We start from the raw sequence: 26648 nt of genomic DNA on the forward strand, positions 1-26648 counted from the left end.
CACGCAGGAGTTTGATTTTTATCCTACAGAAGAGAGTTCCTCAGAGTTTTTAAAGCAGAGAAACAGCATGAATAAAATCCCTCTGGAGACTACACAGATGTTAGAATACAGAGATCAGAGGCAGAGACTAATTAGGAGGTTACTCCAATAGCCCAGGTGAAATATGATGAAAGCCCAAACAAAGGCACTGGACTGGGTGAGTCTTAGATACAACAGGAGACTATGGGTTTGAGATAGGGAATGTGTGTTTTTGTGTTATTTGGACAATGTACAGAGATGTGTGTTCTGTTTTCTCGGGGGCTGAATTTGAGGTATGTACCAAACCTCTCACTGGAGATGCTCAATAAGCAAATAGCTCTAAGGTTGTTTTATTTTTCCCCAAAGATAGAGTATTATTGGAATTCTTATTGGGAACACAGCATTCAGACAAGGCTGATACACTGTGTAACTCCAGGGTACTCCATTCACATAGAACACAACGTGAAAGGTGCCCACTGGAGTTGTTCAATAAGGCAGCCTGTGTTCAGAACAAGGAATGCAATAGTCCCATCACATCCTTGGTTTACTGCTCCAGAGGCCAAACTTCAAGAGAAATATTAAAGAACATAGTGAGGCATCTAAATGAAAGTACAAGAAGGGTAGATGAAGCAACACCGGATGCTGGAAGCAAAGGAGACTTGGAAAGCCATGATAATTGTTCCAAGTGTACAAAGGGACATCAGAGAGAAGGGTTAGTTACACTAGGTATGGTTCCAGAGAACAGAACCATGACCACTCTTTGAGCTTTCTGTTATTCACATTAGTGAATTATTTCTCATACTGAAAAAAAGTGAATGGTATTAGCCAAACTAGCATTAGACAAGAACCACCAGTCAGCTCATAGTCCAATCTGAGCATATCCTAGCAGGATGCGGTTAAATACATTTGAGAATGGTATTGTTCAGCTATTCATCCTTTTTGTGGTGGCCCAAATATGACGACTCACGTCATAATCTGAAAGTAAAGAACAAAAACTTACTGTTGCTCTGAGAAAATAGGGCGATGGACAATGCACTAGAAAAAAAGAAGGGAGCCATGGTAGGCACCTTCGCTGCTCTACTCCATAGCAATGCTCCTCTTCTTGCTTAGTTTACAGAACCCTGATTTTACTCAGGATTCGACATACTCAGGCACAGCAGCCACCCCAGGGCATGAACTATGATAGATCTAAGCCAAGCAAAGGAATTCTACTTCCTTACTAAAATCTGTTTAGGAGTGGTGCCATGGCTCCTACTTATGAGAATGAAAGGGAAGTGAGCTGGTGAGGAAGGAGAAGAGCTTCTGAGAAGGAATCTACTCCCTAATAAAGACAGTTGACAAAGAAGCTGCATTGAACATGGCTGTGTAAAGCTGTGATATTTAGGGCTGAGGCAGAGACAACTATGAGACATCAGCTCTAAAGATGAGAATCCCAGCTGCAGAGCATGTATTCATAGAAAGAGGTTGAGTCCTTGATGACATCAGTGAGCTGCTGCTTGAACCCTGAAAATATATGCCTTTGGGCTTATTGTTATACAACCTAATTGAAGGTCTCTGTTGGAGAAGTCACTGTTAATCTATCCAGTACAGCTGAAGGCATTCCTGATACAGTGGACTATACTAACTTAGATGACAAAATACAAAATTCTCTACAGGAGGTGACAGACAGACCTTTATGGTTAGCATAGTTTTGAAGACTGAAAGAGGTGTACAGCTGGAGACAAATTAGAAGTAACTATTAGCCTAATGTTCATTTGCTTTCCATTATCTGCTTCCATTTTGAAAGAAAATAAGATGCAAATAAGATACAAACCTATTGTGGTAAAAGAATGTCCAAAAACGGCCCTCAGTATCACTCCAGGTTGCTTGGACAACTAGCTAGCTGAAGCTGTGTGACCTTGTGCAATCCAGTCATGTGCCTGTAACATGGCAGGTGGGAAACATGAAAGGATTCCACTTTGCATGACAAGTGGGGCCCAACATGGGGACCACTCTGCATGCCATCCATAGTGACACTTACTACAGATAACCACGGAGCTTCAGTCAAAGGCAACCAAGGCAAACACAGAACTCTCAAGCTGAGTTCTTTTTTCTTTTTGTGAGACAGGATCTTGCTCTGTCTCCCAGCTGGAGTGCAGTTGTGTGATCACGGCTCACTGCAGCCTCATGGGCTCAGACAATCCTCCCATCTCAGCCTCCTGATTGGCTGGGACTATAGGCATGCACCGCCAGGCCTGGTTAATTTTTGTATTTTTTGTAGAGACGGGGTCTTGCTATGTTGCCCAGGTTGGTCTTGAACTCCTGAGTTCAAGCACTCTGCCCAGCTCAGCCTCCCAAAGTGTTGGGGTTACAGGTGGGAGCCACTGTGCCCAGCCTCAATTGGAGTTCTAACAGGAAAAAAGGTTTCAGCACTCTAATGACTATTTTTAGTGTATTAATGTTAATACATCCCTCTTTGATACTTACTGGGAGACATCTACATCTACAGAGTCAGTGCTTCAAAGAAAGAAGCAGGCAAATATAAAAAATTTGATACTTGACAAGACATCACAATTCCAGCCTGAAATCTCTGAGTATATGACATTAGCATACAAAGATTTCACACTGTGTAGACCAGAGACCACACACTGGCAGCACAATATTTCACCCATAAGTCACTCCATTGAGACCTCACTCCACAAGTAGAAGATCGTTTCTACTGTTGGGTTCTTTACAATTTGTTTAAAAAAAAGCCAACTATTGTCTTTTCTATGGTTGTGAGGTTTACTCGCATTTGTGTGTGTGTGTGTATATACACACACATATTTCACATACATATAAATATAATATTCATATATTATAAATACATTATATATAAGTATATATGTAAATATGTGACATATTTATTTTATAAAATTATATAGGCTGGGCGTGGTCACTCACACCTGTAATCCTAGCACTTTGGGAGGCCCAGGGGAGCATATTGCTTAAGTCCAGGAGTTCAAGACCAGCCTGGGCAACATGGCAAAACCCCATCTCTACAAAATACAAAAATTAGCTGGGTGTGGTGGTGCATTCCTGTAGTTAGTCCTAGCTACTTATGGGGCTGAGGTGGGAGGATTGCTGGAGTCTGGGAGGCGGAGGTTGCAGTAAGCCTAGGTCACACCACTGCACTCCAGCCTGGGCAACAGAGCGAGACCCTGTCTCAAAAAAATTTTTTTTTAATTTAAAAAAGCATATAAATATGCATTTTTGATATACAGCAATATCTGAAATATGCTTAAGACACTAAAGTGTCAACAAAGCATCACTCAAGTGAAAAATTAAGTACAAGGCCCTACGTTCAGTACTGAGATATAAGATCCACAGAGCTGTGGGTGGCAGATCTGGCCTCTGGGGACTTCTCACGCAGCTGGAGAGGTGGGAAATACACAAATGACCAGGATACATGGACACTGGATTAAGTTCCTACATGGAGTGGAAATGAGAGTGCTACCAGTGCACAAGGAAGGAGTCACTTTGTGGATCACTGGCTAGGAATCTCAAGGAAGGCTCTGGGCCACCAATTTCTAAACTACAGCTAATTTTTCTTATTAAGGATATGTCACTTATCCATATTCTGATCGAGGTATAAATAACAAAAAAATTTTTTTAAACTATACAAAGTTTTCCTTGTCAGTTATATTAATTTCCCACAGCTGCTCCAACAAATTTTCACAAAGTTGGTGGCCGAAAATAGCAGAAATTTATTCTCTCAGGTTTCTGGAGGTCAGAAGTCCAAAACCAGTATTCCTGAGTTGAAGTAAAGGTGCTGGCACTTCCTCCAGGGGCTCTAGAGGGAATCCATTCTTTGTCTCTTCCACCTTCTGGTGGTTGCAAGCACTCCTTGGCTTGTGACCACATCACCCCAATCTCTGCCTCTATGATCACATTTTCTTGTCTTCTGTTTTTAAATCTTCCTCTGTCTCTCGCTTATAAGGACTTGTGTTTTCATTTAAGGCCTACCAAGATACTGCAGGATAATCTCTCCATTTCCGATTCTTTGATTCAATCACATCTGCAAAGTCCGTTGTGTCATATAAAGTAACACTCACAGGTTCCAAGGATTAGAACCTGGTATCTTTGCAGGCTATTATTTAGCCTATCACTCCCTAGCAAAACATCCCAAAGACTTATACAATCATCTAAATTACACAGCAGCAGTGTTCATTCAAAGTCGGGTGTTTTAGAAATGAAATCAGAAATCTGTGCTTACTTACCCAGCGAACAAGGACATTCTGTTTTAAAATATAGAATGTACTTATCTCTTTTATTTTACTTTAAGTTCCGGAATTCATGTGCAGAATGTGCAGGTTTGTTACATAGGTATATGTATGCCATGGAGGTTTGCTGCACCTATTGACCCGTCCTGTAAGTTCCCTCCCCTCGCCCCACCTACCCCACAACAGGCCGTGGTGTGTGTTGTTCCCCTCCCTGTGTCCATGTATTCTCATTGTTCAACTCCTGCTTATGAATGAGAACATGCAGTGTTTGGTTTTCTGTTCCTGTGTTAGTTTGCTGAGGATGATGGCTTCCAGCCTCATCCATGTCCCTGCAAAGGACATGATCTCATACCTTTTTATAGCGGCGAAGTATTCCATGGTGTATATGTACATTTTCTTTATCCAAGCATACTTCTCTTTAACTTTGCACAGTGAACAAGACTTGACAATTCTAGCCTGAAATCTCTGAGTATATGACATTAGCATATGGAGATTCCATGCTGTGTAGACCAGAGATGGCACACTGGCACTCTGGGGGCTGAATCCCAGATTTAAAAATAGGGAATTTCGGCCGGGCACAGTGGCTCACACCTGTAATCCCTACACTTTGGGAGGCCAAGGGCGGCAGATCATGAGGTCAGGAGTTTGAGATCAGCCCGGCCAACATGGTGAAACCCTGTCTCTACTAAAAATACAAAAATTAACCGGGTGTGGTGGTGTATGCCTGTAATCCCAGTTACTCAGAAGGCTGAAGCAGGAGAATTGCTTGAACCCGGGAGGCAGAGGTTGCAGTGAGCAGAGATCGCACCACTGTACTCCAGCCTGGGACAGAGTGAGATTCTGTCTCAAAAAAAAAAAAAAAAAAAAAAAAAAAAAAAAAAAAAAAATTTGGGTATTTCCTATATAAATCCCTATTTGGAGCTTCTCTGGAAACACTGAAGGGCTAACGACCTGGGGCCCTTAGCCCTTCATGGTAATAAGAAGTGGAAGAAATGTCCATACTTCTTCAGGCTGGGTGTGTGCTCTGCAGCTCACCACAGTCCCCATTTTTTCCCTGTTGCCACTTGCCATTTTTTTTTCTTAGCTGTCCTTTTTTTGTGTGCCTTCATAGCCACTTGTTTTACTGGATGAAAAATATTTCTCTGTTCCTATGCCTATAACAAAAGTGACAAAGTAAAAGCCTGAAAAAAAAAAAAAAACCTCATACTTAAAGAAAAATTGGAAGAGAAGAAAAATTGTTCTTTTTTAGAAGAGAAGAGCAATTTCTTACTGTTTGACAAGCACACACCCAGCTTCCTTGAGTCTTTTATTTTCCTCCTCTGCCCTGACAGCATTTAAATTCAGCTTCTGGTACAGACAGTTAACACTGCCTGAGAAGTGAATGGAATGTAGCAGCCTGTCCATTACCTTGAGAATTAGCATGTATTTCTAACTTGCAGCATTTCTAAATTCTGCTTTGACTCCAAGAATTAACTTGGATAAATCATTCACTACAACGAATCTGCACTTAGCACCCTCATATATCAAATATGCCCAAAACATGATAATTTTAGTACTTAGCATGTGCATAGTACTATTATAAGTGCTTATGCATATATTAGTACATTTAACCCTCATAATTCTACCAGGCAGGTACTATTACAATTATCCCTATTTTACAGAGAAGGAAACTGAGACACAAATTACATGTCTAGATTATACGACTAATGTGGCAGAACTGAGACAGGAACCCAGGCTGACTGTACCAAACTTAAGGGAAAGCTTTCAAAAGATCATGAAATCTTTGGAGGATCTGAAAATGAGAGGAACAGAAATAGTACTTTGTATCTCAAAGCCCAAATATGGAAATGAATGATACGGCTATGTTCTAGTTGGCATCATTCTGCAATCAAACATCAGCGAATCCACTGGAGCCGTCGGCAGCACCAACATGCCCACAGTGGAGGCAAAGTGAGGGACTGGTTCCAGTTTCCACTCAGCACTGATCTGCTGTGCCTCGGGGCGTCTCTTGGTCCTTGAGTTTACTTTCGGTGGAATTAGGGCATTGGACTTGCTCTAAGGTGGTTTCTTCCTCTAAAGCTGTGTGATTCTGTGACTCTGTATCAGGAATCGAGCTAGCATTTGTCTAAGAAAAAAAAAACGGATAAATGTTTCTGCTTTTTGCATCACATGAACAAAGGTTAGCGGAGAAGACAGTGCCACCGAAGGACCCTGTATGCTACACGCCTTTCTTTCAAGAGATGCACAAGCGCCCCAGTGCCTCAGCCAGGCCCCAGTAAACATTAAACATCAATTCCTTCTCTTTCGAGCTCATACATCACCTCTTCCAAGCCTCCTGCCCCAACCTACACATATAGACCCGAGAATGGCCCTCTCCCTTGATGCCATAGTGCCTTGTCCTCACCTCACAGCCAGCCCCTTCCCCGTGGCAGTGACCTGCAGGTGTACCCTCTGCTTCAGCCTCGACACTCTCCAAGATTGCTTCATCTTTGTATTCTCACTCCACTTGCAGTAGCAAGACCTCAAAGATTGTTTGAAGGGCCCAAATGTGAGTTTTTAGTCTTTGCTATTTATTTTCTGTACCACCTTGGCTAAGTACCTCAAAATTCTCAGTGCTTCTATTTTGTCACACGCAAAATAAAGATAAACTGTTGGGCCCAACTAAAAGTTCTGAAGTTCTGAAGTGGAAGAACAGTGAATACCACAGAATAGCTGGGGCAGGCAGGCTGCCCGGGCCCTCCTACAACAATGCCAGCATGACTGAGTCTCAGAGAATCACAGAAAGTCCCCCTCCATGCGGTCAGATCAGGCCTTTGGCCTTTGGGTAAGGCTGTACTCAACTAAAAAAGAAAGACAGCTTTATCTCTCTTTCAAAGAGTTCCAGCAAACCTTTGAAGTCAATGTTATGATGTTCCTGGCTAGGTGACATTGGGGAAAAGCTTCCTGTGATTTGCCCCAATTCCCTCCCCTCAGCGTCAATCCTCGGTGGAGGCAAAGAACATCTGCTCATGGCCGGCAGCTCGCATCAGGTGCCTTGCTCATTCACAGCCTAAAAAACGGAGGCGAGGGGCAGGGAAAATTGTAGTTCACTCTTTATTTTGAAACCTTAATCAATGAATTATGCCATCATTACACATTTTCTAAGACAGGAGACAAAAAATTACAGCAAACTTGGGGTTCTCTGGGAGTTGTGGTTTACCAGGCCCACTGACACCATTCAGTTCCTTAGAAGGAGGTTGTCTCCCTTTGCATTATCTTACATTGAAAATATTCTATTACTTTCATTTATCCTCCTAGGGAAAGTGGATTATATGCAAAATCATTAGATGACCCTTCTCATGGTACTTCTGAGTTCCATTTTACCTTTACAGGTTTATAATTACACTTCGTATTCTAGGTTTGAATGTGTCCTAACTTTACAAGTCAGTGAATACTGTTAATTTCTTTTAAAAAGGTACTAGAAATAGTATATCTGGGTTTATATTTTTCTCCTGGCCCTAATTCTTCTGCCTCTGTACATTTTAGCAAGCAAATCTTTTAAGCATTTTGCATCTTGGACTACTGCTTTTTTTCTGCATAAGGAATAGCAGTTACAAAGCCAAAAGGACCTTCTTTACATGGATCTTGCTTTGTCTTTACCTTGACAGAGGAATGAATTAAAGATGTATTCAGCTATTGCATCAACTGGATGTTAACAAGAGAAGATAATCCGTTACATGATGTGCCCTCTTCTGTGCCCCAGAAACTGCTTCATACCTTTACCATCCCTCTCCTCTTTCAATCCCAGCTTCTGAAAAAAGAACTCTTCCTGCACTAGGTCCTTAATCCCATGAGACGCTTCCACAACTCCCTGTCGCTTCTCTTACAATATCAAAGGTGCTCACGCCTTGAACCTTAAAAAAGTTCTTCAATCACTTGCAGATGATTTTTAAACTAGGACACATAGTTGGCTTTGGTGGACTGTAAAGAACTGAAGTAAAGGTGAAATGTTAAAAAAAATAAAAAATATAAAAACAGCCAGAAATACAAACCTTTACCCCGCCATGTGTGAAACTGTAGATGAGCTAGAACGAGAGTCCCCAGCTTAATGAAAACTGCCGACGGTGGCAATAGTCCTGTTTGCCTGTGTTTCAGGGGTGGGCAAGATAAGGGATAGTGAAGATAGGGGAGTGACTAAGAGCATATCACAAGTTCATGTAGATAATAACTTTCATGATATTGGCAAATAAGTAGCTGGACATTACACAATAATACTTTACCTTTCTGGTTCTAACGCATTATCTTTTATGGTAGTTATAAGGACAGCCACATGTTATCAGTATCTATATACTATTACAACACATTTGACTAAGGAGCTGATCTCAGTGTAAGATGCTTTGCTAGCATGTATACAAAAAATCAAAATGAATTAAAGTAAAGGAAGTAAAGGCTTAATGTAAAAATAAAATAGGGCAGGGATCAGCACATTTTTTCTGTGAAGGGTCAGTAAACAGGATAGGCTTTGCAGGCTCTCCATCTCCGTCACAACTCCACTCTGCCGTTGTAGCATGAAAGCAGTCAAAGACAATATGTAAATACATGGGCATGGCTATGTTCCAGTACAAATTTATTTACAAAAACAGGCAGCAGGAAGGACTGGCACACAAGCCATAGTTTGTCAAGCCCTGAAAATGAGGAAATCCCCCAAATAAGCAGAAGCACTTTAGTACTCTCCATAGAGCCCTCATTTACCCCTAGGTTACAGGGCTACATACAAGCTGTGTTTAACCTTAGAATATAAGCTCTGTGAGGGCAGAAACGTTGTTATGTTCACAACTGTATTCCCAGTACTCAGTTCCCAGAGAACTGGCATAGTTGGCACAAATATGGACTCACAATAAAGACATGTTGAATGAATTAACTAATGAATGAACAATTTATGGAGCTTTAAAAGGCAATCCTGACCATAGGTGATTTTCCTATAGTACCACGTCCACCCTCACTGTCATCCCGTCGCGCCACACTTCTTTGCAAACTGGACAACTGTACTGGGACTAGGGTACCAAAATTATGACTCCTTCTAAAAACTTTTATACTAATTTAGGAAAAAACTTGCTTTTCAACAGCTAAGTCACATGAAGGCATGTATATCTTACATTTTTCTCACTCCCCTTTGTCTTAGTTAAATCATTCTCTAGTAAATTCTCTTTCAAAGCAAAGGCAATGTCCAAGAGGGCAAAACCATTAATAACTATCTTTTGGGAACCACAAGTTCATGCAGATAGTAACTTTCATGATATTGCCAAATATGTATTTGGGCATTATACAATAGTACTTTCCTTTCCAGTTCTCAGGCATTATCTTTTATGGTAGTCACAAGGGCAGTCACATGTTATCAATACTTTATCACAGGTCATGCTTCACCTATAGAAAGGTAAAAAATAACTCACACTGATCTCTCCTAAAAAAACGTGTGGTTCTCATAAGCTCTGGGCCATCGTCATACATTTATCAAGTGGCTACTAAGGGTTCTTGACATGGTGGGAAAAGCACCAAATGAAAAGCAAGGCACTATTGTGGCCCTTTCATTTCAAGAAAAGTGAGTTAGGATGACAATCATCTGCTAGGAACTACAAGTTCATGCAGATAGTTACTTTCATGATATTGTCAAATATAGTTGGACATCACACTTATAATACTTTATCTTTTGTTTTGGAGGCATTATCTTTTATAGCAGCCATGATGAGCTTATTTAAAGATAAAATATAACTGAATGCTAATTAACATAGATTTGAATGCTAAATTCATTAGGACCTATGTTCAAAGTCTAATGTTGAAGAAACTTCAGACAATAGAGTTAGAATTTTTTTTTTTCTGTAAAGGATCTTAATGATTACTTGACATTCTCACTCTACAGATGAGATCCAACTAAGAACAGAATACTTGTTATCTTCAGAGTAGCATATTTTTTAAATGTGTGAATATAATACATGTTTTATAGCCAACTAAAGATGTATCAAATGTTCCCCACATGCCCCTTAGTAAAAAGCATATGAATATTTTGCTAATCCTGAGCCCATACACTTTAAAAAAAGGGGGGAGCAGATGTTTGAAGATGTGCTATCCTCAAACTCAAACATGACTTCACAGGTCAACATATGTTGGATTTGATTTCAGCCTGCTCAGGTAAGTCCCACGACAAGACACTCTTCCTACCCAGGAAGACTTCAACTTTCAAAGCACAGGGAGTCAGGTACTTACTGTGCAAGGATAGTTCAGTTTCCTTGGAAGAAAATCAGGAATAGAAGCCTTCTGTTTGGGTTGAGTGTTTCCCTAAAACCTGTTGAGTAGTAGTTTTTCCTAATATTGGACAGCAGTTAACTAGGAGCAGACAGATTGAATGAGGATGCCCACATCAACCTTGGTTACCACCTTGAGGTAGACCTGAGCTGCTGCTTTTACTTCTTTGGCTGCAATCAAAGGCATCTCTGATTTTCTTCCTGCCACAACATTTCCTTAGCATTTTAATGCAATTTGCCCCAGAAAATGATTTGTTTCACCAAATTCTTTTTACTAGGTAGTTTTCTAGAACACATGTGCTTTTATAAGGAAGTTAAAACTGTATTTCAAAGGTAAGCACAACCACAAACTAAGACACAATTACACTATAATCCCAAAACATGTGTATAAGTCATCCGGCACACACCTCTGTTTGCACATTCTCCCTGTCAGCCACATCAACCATAAACACTGAGATTCACAGATAGGAGATTTCTAATACTCTAAACATAGGCCCTTCTCAGAAAGCCACAGTCATCAAAGACCACAGGTGAAAGACAACAGTTAAATGAGACACTATTCACAGGCTTTCAGATCAACATACACAGAGAGGTCATTATACCAAGAATTCTCCCAAGGAACCACCAGGCAAATACACACACTCACATCGATCCCACAAGCAGAAAAATGCATTTTATAAGGGCAGGCATCAATAGAATGGTTAGGTACCACTCCAACTCTGCAAGATCCTACAAAATGAAACGGAGGAGACTGCTACAAGAGGAGCAGTATTAAAAAAAAAAAATTTTAAGCAGTAGTGTTCCTGGCAAGGTTCAGACGGAAAAACAGCAACAGATCCCAGAAGCAGAGCTGCAGCCAGGAATAACCTAAGCTCAAGCCATTTTAAGTAAGGGCAGGATAATACTTACTAAGGATTCACTGCATGGTTACCCTGGTTCTCTAGGCCTCCAGGCTGAGTGTTCAGGAATTGGACTCTGTTAAGTTACTGTCAAGGGATAAGCAGACCTTTATCATGTATACGCCAGTTATGGGTAGGCACTATAGACCATCTTCACACCACAACTTGGGGGTGAAACTGGGGGGGAGCATTTTCCCTATTTTGCACATGAGATTAATAGTAGGAGAATTACAGAAGGCCACACAACTAATAAGTGGAGTCAGGCCCTTGCCCCAATTCTGCTGTACTTCAAAGCCCACAATACCACATTACCATGCATAAAATATGGCTCCGGCCCTAAAGAGGCTTAAACTAACCTAAACCAACTGGAGATCAATACAGCCAGTATAATGAAGGGCTAACAAGCAAGTATCTTGAGAAATAGAAAGAGGAAATATTATAAGAGAAGTAGACTTAGGCTCCTCTGAGGACAGGTAGGAGTCGCACAGGAGAGTGAAGAGAAGGGAGGTGGTTTCTAGGGAAAGCACTATGAGCAGTGACACTGCAGTGGGAAGAAGCCTGGCACCATTAGCAAGACAGCAAGAAGACCAGACTGCTTAGAGTGCAGAGATGCATGCTGAAATGAAAAGAGGATTTTAGACAGGAAGGGCAAGGCTGATTATGATAGGCCTTGAGAAGTCAGGCATATTATTTTAGACTTGAGATAGTACATAATGGAGAGAAACTGAAGGTTGCACGTCCAGAATAGATATGATGAGGTGATCATTTTAAAGATTAGACAGGCAATAGAACACTGAAAAGACCAGAGGGATGCTTCTCATTCATTCATTCAGCAAACATTTAATGAGAGCTTACTAAGAGTCAGGCTTGGGAGGCTGTTGCAGTACTGCAGGAGAGGAAGAGTGAGGACTAGATTAGAATATAGAAGGAGGGATCCATATAAAACATATTTCAAAGGTCTTGATGACTCATTGATACAGAGGATGAAGGAAATGAAGGAAAAGATGGTTAAAGATAATTCCAATGTTTCAAGATTAACATAATTTCCGCTGTACTAGGAACCTCAAAAAGCAATGAGAATAACAAACAATAAAGTATAAAAAGGGCTCTGATGATGTTGAACAGTCAATAAATAAAACTGCTAAATGGCTTGTTTGATATCCTAGTAGTTCATTTACACTTAGTCTGTGGAGAAGAAACTTCAGTGAAAAGACCTTTTCTTTGTAATTAAATGCTGAGTTCCCTTGGCAAGGACAGCAGGGGTCTACCTAATTAGACAGGCTCCATCAACCCTCCAGCACACACCTCTACCATCTGAACCTAGATTGGTTTCATGAGGAAATGTGGCAGCCTCCCTGCTGCCTGGCCACCAGTTTTGACTTTGGAGAAGGGGAGAAGGCAAAGCAGAAAGGGAGAAATAAAAAGTGGGCAGGGTCACTTAGAGAATGGGGAATGGTACCGGATGTCATTTTAAATAAAGGATCCCAGTACTGCTTTCCTTTCTACGCTACTTCCTAGGGTTTTACAAGTCCTGGTCCTCAAGTAGATAGGAAAGCCTTAAAGAGTCTTTACCAAATTGTAGCGCATTGTTCAGAAACTATTTTAAATGTGCATATTTATGCATATATTAACTCCCAGCACAGTTCAGCATATGATTGAGACACAAATTCTTAATAATTTATATGTTGACTATAGAAATTTAAAGCTCATTTAAACTTTATATTCGGCAATGGTGCCATTCACTATTGAAGCACACCCTGAAACCCCACTCACTGGGAAATGTGAGAAATGAAAACTGTAACTATCAAACTTCTGTTACTACAAAGAGTTCTCCCGCCCCCCAAAAAAAAAAACAAAACAAAAAAAAAACAAAACCCACAAGCGCCAATACCTTAGAGAAATCCATCCCGCTTGTAAAATTCAGTGTGGAATTCCCTCAGCCTAGCACAGCTTCAGCAAAAGCAGGTCTTATTTAGTTGTAAGTGGAAAGGAATACTCTTCTCTGCAGAATGATGCATTAGCTACATTACATATAAGTCCTTAATGTTAGGGTCAAAGTCAAACTTTAAAAGGTTAACATTACAAAAGAATCAGTTGTTCTGGAAAATCCTTCAATATCCTTCTCATAACAGCTACTCAGATTAGTGAGAAAGAAATCAGAACAGAAAGAAATCCAGTAAAAAATGGTTGCAAATAAGTACTCGAGGATTTTTGCTCAGACCCCTTGTGGGACAGCCAAGGGCCTAGTCAGGGAAATTCCAAGAGCAAGTCATCAACGTGCCCCGCAACGAGGCTTCAAATTGGCTAGGGTCTTCCCTCTCCTTAAGACTAAAAGATAAACACCCATCAAAATCCTCCAGGCTCCGAGTTTTCATACCAGGAAGGAGAGATCCACATGATCGCGGAAAGAAACTATAACCCATTAGCCTCTTCCTGCGCCTCCGATCCGTCGCGGGGCCACGGCCAGGGGTCTCCCCGCCGCCCCAGCCCAGCAGCTACTACAGTGACAGGTCGCCCGGCAGAAGCCCCTAAATCCCGGAGCCCCACTTACTGGCGCCGCGAACGCAGGCGGGGGCCCGCCCCTGAGGTGAGCGCAGCTCCTCGACGAGCGGGGCGCAGCCGCCCGCTCCGGAGCTGGAAATGGGGACAATCCCTGCTAGGACCTGCCGAGGGCTCCGTGCAGGGACGCCCGCGAGGTCCGGCGAGTCGCACGGGCCGCACGGCGCATGGTAGTGCAGCAGGAACCCGGCCGTTTTCCAGCCTCCGGCAGGAAAACAAACAAAAGGCTGGGTGGCTTCTACTGGGGACGACCGGCCGCTTTCCCTGGGAAAAGTTACCCTGCAGCTCCCCTCGCTGGCCCGGCGCGTCCCTGCACTGCGTCCTGTTCTCCCCGGCTCGCGCGGCCGAGCCGCGAGGCGCAGCTCCGGGCCGAGGGCAGCCCAGCGCCCAGGGACCCCCTAACGCCCGCTGAACACAAGGCGATCTCCGACTCCGAACGAACGCCTCGTTGCAGATCGGCTCGATCAACCATCAAGACTTAGAAATGGAGGCTGTCGATGGACGTTCTGAGCACATTAAATTAAAGATAATCGTTGTGAAAACATTTTTCTGATTTGAAAAAGCGTAGCTGAGGTGGCACGACATTGTGAAAGTAATCAATGCCACTGAATTGTATTCAAAGTGGTTAAACAGCAAATTTCATGTTACCTTTACAGAAAAATAAAATGAAAACGCAACTGATTGCCTGTTAGCATTCCTTTGAACTCTTAAGAGTTTTTATGTTGTTAGCAAGTAGTCATAAAGACTGGACTCTTAGCCAGGTGGGAAACTGACTCTAGTGAGATATCCTCTACACAACAATCGTCCTCTGTAACTAGTTATAGGGAATCTAACACTAACATGTAATTTTATAACACATTCATTTATGTCATAAGTGATATTGTAGACATTACCTAAAATCATCCTTATGAGGCTAGAGCGGTTTGAATAAAGAAGTTGCTTCCAGGTCCCTGATTTTAAATTTACATAATTGTTCTAAGCCAACAGTTCTTAAACATCAGCGGGAAGCATCAGAACCACCTGGAGGACTTGTTAAAACAAATTCCTGGGCTGCACTCTCAGAGTTTCTCGTGCTAATGATGCTGGGTCACACTGCCATAAGCAACACAAATTTAATTAATAAAGCAGTAACCCTTTAACACTTTGTGGACTGTTCTCTGAGTTTACAATTCCCAGCTGATCATATCAGTTTTTTCTATTTTTATTTTTGAATTCTACAGACTGAAGATTGCTTTTTACTGAAAAAATCTATACCAAGGTCTGAATCCCTCTCTCCTCTTGATCTTGTGGAAGAAACATGCAAGATATAAGACAGTCAAGCTTCTTTAGATTTCCTCTCCCAAATGGAAAAAGGTCATCTGGCCACTTGACATATGTATAACATTGATATCTACCTTTGTGTTTACCTATTTAACAGCCAGCCCATATGGCAAATGAAAACTGAAAATCATTATCAGTGAAAAGATAGAGACACGACAAGGAATCTAACAAGTCATATACTACTCCCATGAAAAGCAATTTCTAAAGTAAAATGATCAGTTTTAGTCAAATTGTCCAAGCAGGTCTACCTGGCAAACAGAGGTACTGTCTTGGTCTACCTTTTAGCAAGAGTCTGCTAGGCTAGTAAGTAGCCAAGATCAGTAGTTCTGGCCTCAGGAAATTATAATCCTGTAAATATAATATGAGAATATAACCTTGTAATGAGGTCTAGTGGATACTGTGGAACTGACTGAAAATAGAAAATTAGTAGCTATGAAGCATAATAGTATTTTAATGCTCAATTTATCTTTACAAATTTTATTAAACTTTAATTACTTGCTAGAATAAAAGAAACCATCTGTGTAATTGACCAGGCTATTTTAAACTAGCACTCAACATTTTAAATGAAACAGATTTGTTCCAAAACTATTTCAATACTTCATTCTCAGTATGTAAAAGAGTCACATTTATCATTTTATTCTATTATAAATCTTAGATTTAACCTTTCCCCCCAATTTAAATTTCAAAATTCAATTTTAAGGAGTTCATTGGGAGGAAATTTAAGCCCTAGAGTCTCCTTTAAAACAAAAAACTTAAATTTTTGGCCTCTTTTAAACACGAAGGCATCTTTTATAGGTAGCTGACTTAGGGTGCAAATAAAAACACACGCATCCGAAGGGTGGATCCCAATATTAAAACATGGCAGGCCGGGCGCAGTGGCTCACGCCTGTAATCCCAGCACTTTGGGAGGCCGAGGCGGGCGGATCACGAGGTCAGGAATTCGAGACCAGCCTCACCAACATGGTGAAACCCCGTCTGTACTAAAAATACAAGAATTAGCTGGGCTTCGTGGCGCTCGCTCTAATCCCAGTTACTCAGGAGGCTGAGGCAGGAGAATTCCTTGAACCCGGGAGGCGGAGGTTACAGTTAGCCGTGATGGCGCCACTGCAATCCAGCCTGGGCTACAGCGAGACTGTCTCAAACAAAATAAAACATGGCATTTGGACTTCCTTATTGTAGCTCGTTCTCTCTCCCCTTCACTCTCTCTCTCTCTCCCCTCCCCCAGCACTTTCATCTCCGTTTCTGTGCCAAAGATGTACTACAATTTTTTTTTTTTTTTGAGACGGAGTCTCACTCTGTCACCCACGCTGTAGTGCAGTGGCGCGAACACTGCAACCTCCGCCTCCCGGTTTCAAGCGATTCTCCTACCTCAGCCTCCTGAGTAACTGGGATTACAGGAGCGCGCCACCAAGCCCGGCTAATTTTTGTATTTTTAGTAGAGACGGGGGTTCACCATGTTGGTGAGGCTGGTCTCGAACTCTTGACCTCGTGAGCCACCCGCCTCGGCCTCCCAAAGTGTTGGGATTACAGGCGTGGGCCACCGCGCCCAGCCGATGTACTGCATTTTTAATCTCTCCAGAATAGAATGGATTAGAAATTTAAACTCTGTAAACTCGTTGAATGTTTGGAAGCCTAACTTCCTGGCACCAGTAGAAACTAAAAACTCAGTAAATGTTTGCTAAATTAAGGTTATAGGCTATGTAGCCTATCAGTTTTCACAGAACAGGCAAACCCGTAGTTAAAAAGATTTAAATTGTGTAAAAGCAAATTATCGCCTTATGAACACGTACATTCACCTGAGAAGAAATCAGGTAGTTTGGGCTTTAAGAGGTGGGGCCGAGGACCAAGCGTAAGTTCCGGTGCTCAAACCTGAGCTGCCGACTACAAATCCCAGAGTGCCTCGCGGGCGCCGTCTCCACGGCACTCGGGTTTCAGGGCCATGGAATCGCAAGCCCTTTTCTCACTGCGTTATGGGATCTGTAGTGAGACATGCCTTACGTTGGCTCTTTCCTCCTGCTGGGCACAAAAACGCTTCTTTTCCTCAACCTCTATTCTGTCTGTGCTCTCAAAAACTTTAGTCGTTATAACAACTGTGATTGTTGAGAAATTTCACTGTTTTCCCGCATTCCTGGCGCGGGACTCTAGCCAGAGGCTCCGAGGACTTTGTAGCGACTGTCCCAAGCATCCAGTTCGATGCTTCTCAGGGCGGCTTGCTTTAAGGGCCCACCCCTAAATTTGGGTTGTAAACATTTTTGAGGTAATGCTTGTTCAAGTTCGCTTAAGTGTTCACTCAGCCCAACACGCGGGTTGGGCTTGAGGTACGGCACCCTGGCAGCTTCACCCCCGCGTCAGGCGCGCGCACACAGTAGGTCCGCGACCCTTAGCCCTCCACTAGGCAGCCCGCGGGGCTGGGTGGCCGGGCCGCGCACACGGGCAGCACCGGTACTGCGCATGCTCGCCGCGTCGGCGCAGGTTTCCGCAGCTGAGGGGGCAGCTCCGCGGCGGCGTCCGGGGTCTCCAGTAGGGCTGACGCTCCGGTGCTCGCACAATCCCCCGCCTCGGCTGGCAACGGGCGTCCCTCCACTCCCCGAGTCCCCGGCAGCCGCCGCCACCCCAGCGCGCCCCGATCTGGCCCCCTGCCCCGCGAAGATGGCTGCCGTACGCCGGGCCCGCAGTTATTGCCGCTGCCTGGTGCGCTTCTCCGACCGAGAACTCTGCTAAGCTCCGCTGCAGAGACAGGCAGGAGTAGACACCCGGGACACCCAGCACCCCTCCTCCGGGGGGCGGTGCAGAGGGGACACGGAGAGCCCCTCGAGCGCAGCAGGCCGCCCCGCCAGCATGGTAACCTGGCCAAGGGGCTCGAGGGTGGACGCCGCGGGGCGGGAGCGTGGTGTGCAGGAGGGGCCGGGCCTAGGGCTGGGGGTCGGCGGGGACTCTGGAAGGAGTGGGAGCTTCACGGCTGCCACCCGTTAGAGGGCCCTGGCCTGAGAAGGAGTGCGTCGGGGGGCGGGGGTGCCAACCCTGGCTTCTTCCCAGGATACCTTCCTGCTGAGCCTCCTCAACCCCCGCCGAGCTCGATGTGAGGAGGAGGGTTTGCAGGACAGCCGGGGAAAATGTCTCTTCTCGGCTCACTGAGTATATTGAACCAGTCTCGGTCCTCTCGAGGGATTTTATCAGAAGCATTGAGCATAGATTGAGGTAAGCTGTCACAGCGCCTGAATTCGGGAGGGAGCTCTGGCAAGAGGAGACACTTGTTGATTGCCCTTCTGCCGAAAAGCCAGGCCCACCGACAGGCCCTGCCGGCACCTTGAAGAGCCCTGGGTGTAGAACGCATCTGCCCTGCGAGGCGTCATTCCATGGGTAGGATGTTGGCAGGCTGTCCTGGCGGAGTGGGTTTGGAGGGTTCGTCTCCGCGGCGTCGGTGCGGTCCAAATGGAGAGACTGAGCTAAGTTGCAGAGTTTGACAGCGCAGACTCCATGAGACTGTTCCATATTGGAATACGTAGTCTCTGCCCTATGCCTTTCTTTGGTTTAGAATAAATTGTTCATCTGAGAAACGGATCTCTGGCTGGGGCTTAAAGAATCAGGGATGCAATAATCCAAACGAATTAATTTATAGTAGACTCAACTATTTATTGCATAAATGAATGGCTGAATTTATTTTTATTAAATTAATCTGGAGGATAGAAAAGGCAATTGCCCCTGCCCCTAAACTTTCAGAAGTAGTTCTCTGACCGGGATTAAGTACTTAGCCTTTATAATTTATTAATCCCACCTGTGAAACGGGAGTAACATGATGAAGACATGGGCTACTCATACACATGAGCTATTCAAGTGAAGGTGATATTTAGGTCAAACTCGATTATGAAAAATAAAAGGAAAACCTCCAGGTGGCAACTGAGGCCCTACTTATTTCAAGTAGTAGTTGAATTGACCAAATGTCAACTCAGCCGATCCCAGATATAATAGTTTGTTTTTGTGATCATACTGTCAAAATCAAAGAATGGTTTAGAGCTCCACTATAACACAGGGGAGAAGAAAGATGCTGTCTATATTACACTTCTCCCATTTCCTTTCCTCATCCTTCAGATACACGTTATCCACATGGCATTTTATTTGTCGATTCAGCCAATATTTTTGAGTACCTATTATCAGCCTGGAATAGTGTGAGACTCTGGTACAATACTAGATCTTCAATATAAGCAAACCTGCAAGGTGATTTATGATAAACTTTTAATCACAGAATGTCCATGAAAAGGGACCTCAGTAGATCACCATATCTCTTTATAGATGTCCCATAGACATGACAGCTGAGGCCTAGACAGGACTTTACTACAAATCAAGCAATGCGTTTGACCTTATGGTTACAAAGGTAACTGAGATGTGTTCCTGTCCTGGATGCCTTAAATCTAGTAAATGAAACAGCCAACCTCAGTACAAATGTTGTGATAAAAGTAAGCACAAGTGTTACGGGAACACAAAAATGTTGAAAAATGCTTCTGACTAAGATGAACCCTGAGCTGAATCTTAAAGGATGAGTAGAAATAGCTAAGTGAGGAAAAAGGCATTCCAGATAGGGCAAGCAGCAAATGCAAGCCAACTGGACAGAGCAGGGAAAGCTCTTGAAATCAGTTTAGAATGACTGCTAGGCAAGAGTTAGAAAACTAAATTACAAAGGATACCCCACAGAACTCAGGTCCCCTCCCATTACCTGTACTTAGAGTTTACAATAATAAAACAGACTCTTGAGAGAGAAATACACTTCTCAGTGGGATTTGTACGCTCAGTCTTTCATTACATATTTTCCTGCTAATGGTGTTCTTAGTAGGAAAAGCTCCCAACTTAAAGAAACTAAAAAATAATGTATTTGACAATACATTAATCCTTAAATTTTCAATTTTTCTAGAAATTCATCTGAGTTCTTGATCTCATTTATTTCTTCACAGATGTGTGCTTTACAGTGTGCCCAGCATTTTACCATATACTAACTGGTTCAAGTCTGAAAGGCACCTCTGCTTTGAGTCTGCTTGCCAGAGATAAGATAGGAGGCAAGGCTAATTTATGTTCTGTAATATAGTGCAAGTGTATCTGGTAGCTGTGTTAAAGATGTGTGTTAATATAAACATTACCGCCCCTCCCCGCCCTGAAATAACATATGACTAAAATTTGCAATTGTAAAACTTACCATCTTTGGAACCAGTAAAAATAAATGGTTTTTATTATTATCTAGCTAACCTTGAAGGCCATTTCCCTGATTGCCACATTTCTTTACAGTAAGTGTTGAGAAAGTTTTATTTGCTAATAAGTCTATTAGTTAACAGAATGAACTGAAGCAACATGCCATTTTCGCTGGAAGGTAGGATTTAGTTTAATTTAGCAAACATTTATTGAGAATAAAAGGATAAAATTAAAGTCATCTGATTGAAACCTTTATTAAGCTCCAAGTCACACACAGTAATTCCAGTCTAGCTTTATTCCACTGAAGCTGATCCAATATATAAAAATTGGATTTATAGACAGATAAAATAGAAGGGGTTTCTTTACAAAAGCATTTACTATTAAAAGTCTTTGACTACGAAGCTTTCCTAGTACATATAAAATACACAGAAGTCATATTTGCATAGAACACATTTAATAACATGCTAGCTGTATAAAAGAAGTGATATCATCTTATGGAATATATATATATATGGTTTGTTGTTGTTGTTTTTTTTTTTGAGACAGGGTCTCTGTCTCCTGGGTTGGAGAGCAGTGGTGCAATCTCGGCTCACTGCAACCTCCATCTCCCAGGCTCGAGCGATCCTCTCACCTCAGCCTCCTGAGTAGCTGGGGCTACTGGCGTGTACCACCATGCCCTGGTAATTTTTGTATTTTTTGTAGAGACGGTGTCTTGCCATGTTGCCCAGGCTTGTCTCAAACTCCTGGGCTCAAGCAGTCCTTCCACCTCAGCCTTCCAAAGTGTTGGGATTACAGGCATGAGCCACCACACCCTGCCTGGACTGTATTCTCTTAAGTGATCCATGAAACAAAAGCTATCTACAGCCAGGTATGGCTGCACAAGCCTGTAGTCTCAGCTACTCAAGAGGTGGAGCAGAAGGATCTTTGGAGCTCAGCAGTTTGAGGCCATCCTGGGCTGCATAAGGAGACTGTGTCGCAAGAAAGCAAAAACTGTTTGCTGAGCTCCATAGGACAACTAAATGTTACTATTTTCTGAAACAAAGTTGTTATTTTTAGCCACCTAACAATACATTTTAACCTAGAGCCCAGTGGATTTGTTTATTCTACAGTATCAAAAAAAAATTCAAGTAACAAGTTATATCTGATTGGTATCATTAAACTTACCTGTGAAGAAGATAGCTATAAAGAAGCAATGTTGTGTTTCATTAACATGAAACATCAGAGTATTTTCTGTTTTGGGACTTGTAGAAGTTTATGGACACAAATTATTTGGGCTTTTTGCCTTAGACTCAATTATGTTTGGAACATCTGTCACAGCACCTTGTCAATTGCATTCCAGAACATTTCTCCTCCTGATGGAAAATGCAACATGACCTATGAGGCAGTCTTGCAAAAGAAAAAAAAATAGCAGAATCTAATCTAGCCTTTCAAGATCCTGCCACAATTTACAGGAAATAAGAGTAAGAGGTCAAAGGAACATATTTATTGACACCTCAGCAAAATCTAGCTTCTACAGAAAATGACCCAGTTTCATCCCAAATAAATTACAAGAAAAAAGAGTGAGGATTACAAAAGACTTGAGACATTTCAAGCAATTACAATGTGGACTTAATTTGAATCTTGATTTCACAAACTGTGAAATATATGTATTTTACATATGACATCTTGAGAAATATGAATACTGTGACTTGGTATTTAATCTAAGGAATTACATTGATAATTACTAAATTTGGGTCATGAGTACTTAGGGATTAATTCTTTTTAAATGTTTTTCTCATAAAAAGTTTTAAAGTCTTGTAGAACTAAAAAAAATACCAAAGATGTTCTAATTTTATTTCATTTTTTTCTAAAAAGAAAAAGTGAAAATAATATTTTTCTTTTTTCCTTTTTCCTTTTTTTTTTTTTTTGTGATGGGGTCTCTGTCATCCAGGCTGGAGTGCAGTGGCGCAGTCTCGGCTCACTGCAACCCTGCAACCTCCATCTCTCAGACTCAAGCAACCCTCCCACCTCAACCTCCCGATTAGCTGGGACCACAGGCGTGCACCACCACGCCCGGCTGATTTTTTGTATTTTTAGTAGAGATGAGGTTTCACTATGTTGGCTAGGCTGGTCTTGAACTCATGACCTCAAGTGATGCTCCTGCCTGAGCCTCCCAAAGTGTGGGGATTACAGGTGTGAGCCACTGCACCTGGCCAGAAAAAGAGAAAATAATTTTTATTATAGATTATCAGTAGTTATGTATATTAATGAAGAATTTGGTTTCATTTACCTAATTAGATTAATCATAAATCATTTATGAATAGTAATAGACATGAATTGTAACTTTATATAACACAGTTGGCCCTCTGTACCTGCAGGTTCTGCATCCTGGGATTCAACTGTGGGTCAAAAATATTTGGGGGTAAAAAAGCAATACAACAATAAAAAATAATACAAATTAGGAAACAATATACCACAAGAACTATTTACATGGTATTTACATTATAAGTAAATGCCTTACTTTTAGAGTATGACTTAAAAGTATATGAGAAGATGTGCATAGGTTATATGCAAATATGCCATATGAGGGACAGGAAAACCCAGGGATTTTGGTGTCCTGGGGGCTCCTGGAACTAATCCCCTGTGGATGTTGAGGGACAACTGTAATTAAATTTTTGGATGGATGCAACTGATGTTAAATTTGGCGGGGGGGGGGGGAATGTTAGGATTCACAATAACGTGAGTACTGTGGGTTGGAGTAGAGAATATGCTTTTCAGACTCATTTTCCTTTGGAAATTAATAGTAAGGTCTCAAGTGCCCCCTACAGCCTTGCTACTCAAAGTGGGTTCCACAAAGTGTTGACAGTATGGTACTAAATAGAAAATGGCTGAATGAGAAATGTAGATTACAGAGGGCAACTGGTGTGTGTATATTCCTGACATTATTTGGGTTTTCCCCCCTCAGGCAGAAGCTGAGGAAGATTGTCATTCTGATACTGTCAGAGCAGATGATGATGAAGAAAATGAAAGTCCTGCTGAAACAGATCTGCAGGCATGTTTCTTCAATTGCATCTTTGATTTTTATTCCATTGTTCCCATACATATGCAGAAATTGATCATAATCATGGGTATTTGTAGGTTATTACTGTTTGCATTGAATTTAACTGTTTTCATACTGGTTTATAGAATACTTAAACTATGTTATAGCTTTCTTTGTGAAAAGAAATATCAGTAATGGCTGCTTGTAGTTTAACATGGGTTTAAAGTATTCAAATTAAGGCTTATGCATGACTCAGAACCCATAATCTTGAAAAGATTGATGGGTTTGGCCACCTAAAAGTTTAAAACCTGTGTATAAGAAAAGGCATCATAAATAAAATTAAGAGAAATAGCCAGCTGGAAAAACTGTTTACCATATATGGGCAGAGGGTTCATCTCATTACATAGAGCACTCATATATTTGGAGGAACAGAGGATATGAACGGACTGTTAATGGCAAAATAATACAAATGGCCATTAAATATTTGAAGAGATAATTAGCCTCATTAATAATTTAATCAGATTGGTGAATAATGTGCGTTGCTGTCCAGGCTGTGAGAACACTCATGCAGTGTACATGAAAATGTAAATTGCTACAGCTTTCTGGAGGGCAGACTGGTGATATGGATCAAAATAAAAAACATGCATTTCCTTGATACAGCAATTCTACTTCCAGGAAATTAACTTTAAGGAAATAGTGGGGAAAGTAAGTAAATATGCAAGTATAAAGATGTTTAGTATAGCATTGTTTATCTGGAAAGACATCATACAACTTAAATATTCATTACCTGTTATTAAGTAATGATGCATCCATACAGTGAAAACACTACAGCTATTTAAAAGGATAAAGTAAATCTTTATACATTAAAAGAGAAAAAAAGTTGCTATAACTAGTTAAGTGTGTCTCACTGCACTTGTAAGGTTAATAATAATTATTTGGAACAGCTCGTCTAGTAGACATTGAATGCTACTAAAGATTCTGCAGGTCAGAGATCTATGTGTAACAGGTTAAAAGGGTAGCAACAAAGCAATGTACAGAATATAGAGAAAAATTAATTTAAAACATTCTAGATACGTCTATTTTTAAAAAAAGGAAGCCAGGAATAACATGCATCCCTCTTAGCAATGGCTGCCTTTGGGCAGAGCGTGTAACCCAGTTTGGGTTCCCCAGGAAGCAGACTAGGTGAAGATTGCTGTGCAGGAAGTTTATTAAGGAGTACTCTTGGGATCAACACCTATGGAAGGGAGAGAGGGAAACAAATGGGCAGGGAGAAGACCAGCTGCAATGCAGTCTTAATGGACTGCTTAGCCATCCTTGAGGGAGTTCTGAAGATGAAATACCCTTTCAGAGATGACCTGAGTTGCAGAGAGCCAAGCCTTTATTAGCCATTGATCAGTCATTGGGCGGGGATTGAGAGGACAGTGTGATTTTGCTGAGGCAATACCCAAAAGGGCTGACAACTCAAGTGTTTTCAGATAGAACTCTCAGCAGTTTGAGTAACAAGTTCTTTATTTCTGAAAGGGAATCTGGGCAACACACCAGAGTCTACCTTATAGGGTTCACTTTTTATGTGCTTTTAATTTTTTTTTTTTTTTTTTTTTTTTTTTGAGATGGAGTCTCGCTCCATCACCCAGGCTGGAGTGCAGTAGCACGATCTCTGCTCACTGCCAACCTCTGCCACCCGAGTTCAAGCAATTCTCATGCCTCAGCCTCCCGAGTAGCTGGGATTACAGGTGCCCGTCACCACACCCGGCTAATTTGTTTGTATTTTTAGTAGAGACAGGGTTTCACCATGTTGGCCAGGCTGTTCTCGAACTCCTGACCTCAGGTGATCCGTCTGCCTCGGCCTCCCAAAGTGCTGGGATTATAGGCATGAGCCTCTGTTCCTGGCCTTTAAATTTTTGAAATAATAAATATTTGAAAAAACATTTTCTTTTTAAAATACAGAATGTTAATAGAAAGATTTCGGGCTTACCTACAGAATTTTTGGCAGCATTCTTAATGTCCACTAGATGATATAGTCATTAAAAAATTATTGGAAGCTTATAACTTCAGTCTGTAAGTGATGGCTTACATTTTCAATTCTAATTAAAATTTGGTTCTCCAATATAATTTGACTTTTGGTGTACTGACATGTATTTTATGCTAATTTTCTTGATTCTTTAAGTTTTGAGCAGGAAATTATTTTAAAAGATAACATGTATTTAATGGATATTTAATAATTCAGAAGACAGTGTTTTCTGGACTTAGAGTAATAAGTATATACGTGGAAGTAGATGTTGGACATATTGATACCTTGTTCCAGAGTTGAGCTACCCTTCCTTGATGAGTCCTAAAATGCTGTTCTCCCCATAGGCACAACTGCAGATGTTCCGAGCTCAGTGGATGTTTGAACTTGCTCCAGGTGTAAGCTCTAGCAATTTAGAAAATCGACCTTGCAGAGCAGCAAGAGGCTCTCTCCAGAAAACAGCGGCAGATACCAAAGGAAAACAAGAACAGGCAAAAGAAGAAAAGTTAAGTATTATAGATATTGTAACAAATTACATTTTTTTTTTTTTGACACATGGAAATTTTCACTGACACAGTAAGTAGTCATTATAACCAGACTTTCGGGACATAAACACATATCTTGTAAAATAAAAATTTTGACTAGTATACTAGTTTATATATTTCTCACAATTTCTTCTAGGTACTTTGGATGGTACCACTACTCCTGCATGGCTTTTTTCTCTGTAGGTACACTATCTTCATTGAGCTGTCTTTTGTTAATTTATAGACCTCTGGGATTCATGTGGTTTCTAAAAGATTGATGTCTCTGAATTTATTAACAGAACCAAAAAGAAAAAACAGAATTTTCTGAATTTATTAATAGAACCAAAAAGATTGCTCACATGTTAATGTCTTTCCAGAGGTCTTAATTTCATGCAGTATTTTGTTATATTTTGAATTGATCAGCTTACAATAATGCATTAATCATTTCCTTATTCTGGAAAATTTTGAAATATTTTCACACTGAAAATATTTTGAATGCTGTCTAACATATCTCTTCTGGTACTTACTCACACAGAGTAGGCACAGCGTGCCATTTCATTTCTTATTCTTCTTCCATAGGGGCTGCCATCTTTTTACCATCAGA

General features: G+C 41.5%; 2 protein-coding genes across 2 annotated transcripts in view; both read left to right on the plus strand.

The window, feature by feature from the left end:
- The first annotated feature begins 17964 nt into the window (after positions 1-17964).
- LOC129039624 (uncharacterized) lies at positions 17965-18036 on the plus strand. The gene has a single exon (XM_055019517.1). The coding sequence runs from the start codon at positions 17965-17967 to the stop codon at positions 18034-18036; it is 72 nt and encodes a 23-aa protein (XP_054875492.1).
- The window catches only part of FBXO9 (F-box protein 9), a 32150-nt gene continuing 23519 nt past the window's right edge, over positions 18018-26648 (plus strand). Inside the window, exons 1-3 of the mRNA XM_054493609.2 lie at positions 18018-18156; positions 23438-23524; positions 25868-26024. Coding sequence (XP_054349584.1) covers positions 18154-18156; positions 23438-23524; positions 25868-26024 — 247 coding nt within the window. The 5' untranslated portion in view covers positions 18018-18153. The remainder of the gene's footprint in view (positions 18157-23437; positions 23525-25867; positions 26025-26648) is intronic.

Source organism: Pongo pygmaeus, chromosome 5 (assembly GCF_028885625.2).
Source record: "Pongo pygmaeus isolate AG05252 chromosome 5, NHGRI_mPonPyg2-v2.0_pri, whole genome shotgun sequence".
Taxonomy (NCBI): Eukaryota; Metazoa; Chordata; class Mammalia; order Primates; family Hominidae; genus Pongo; species Pongo pygmaeus.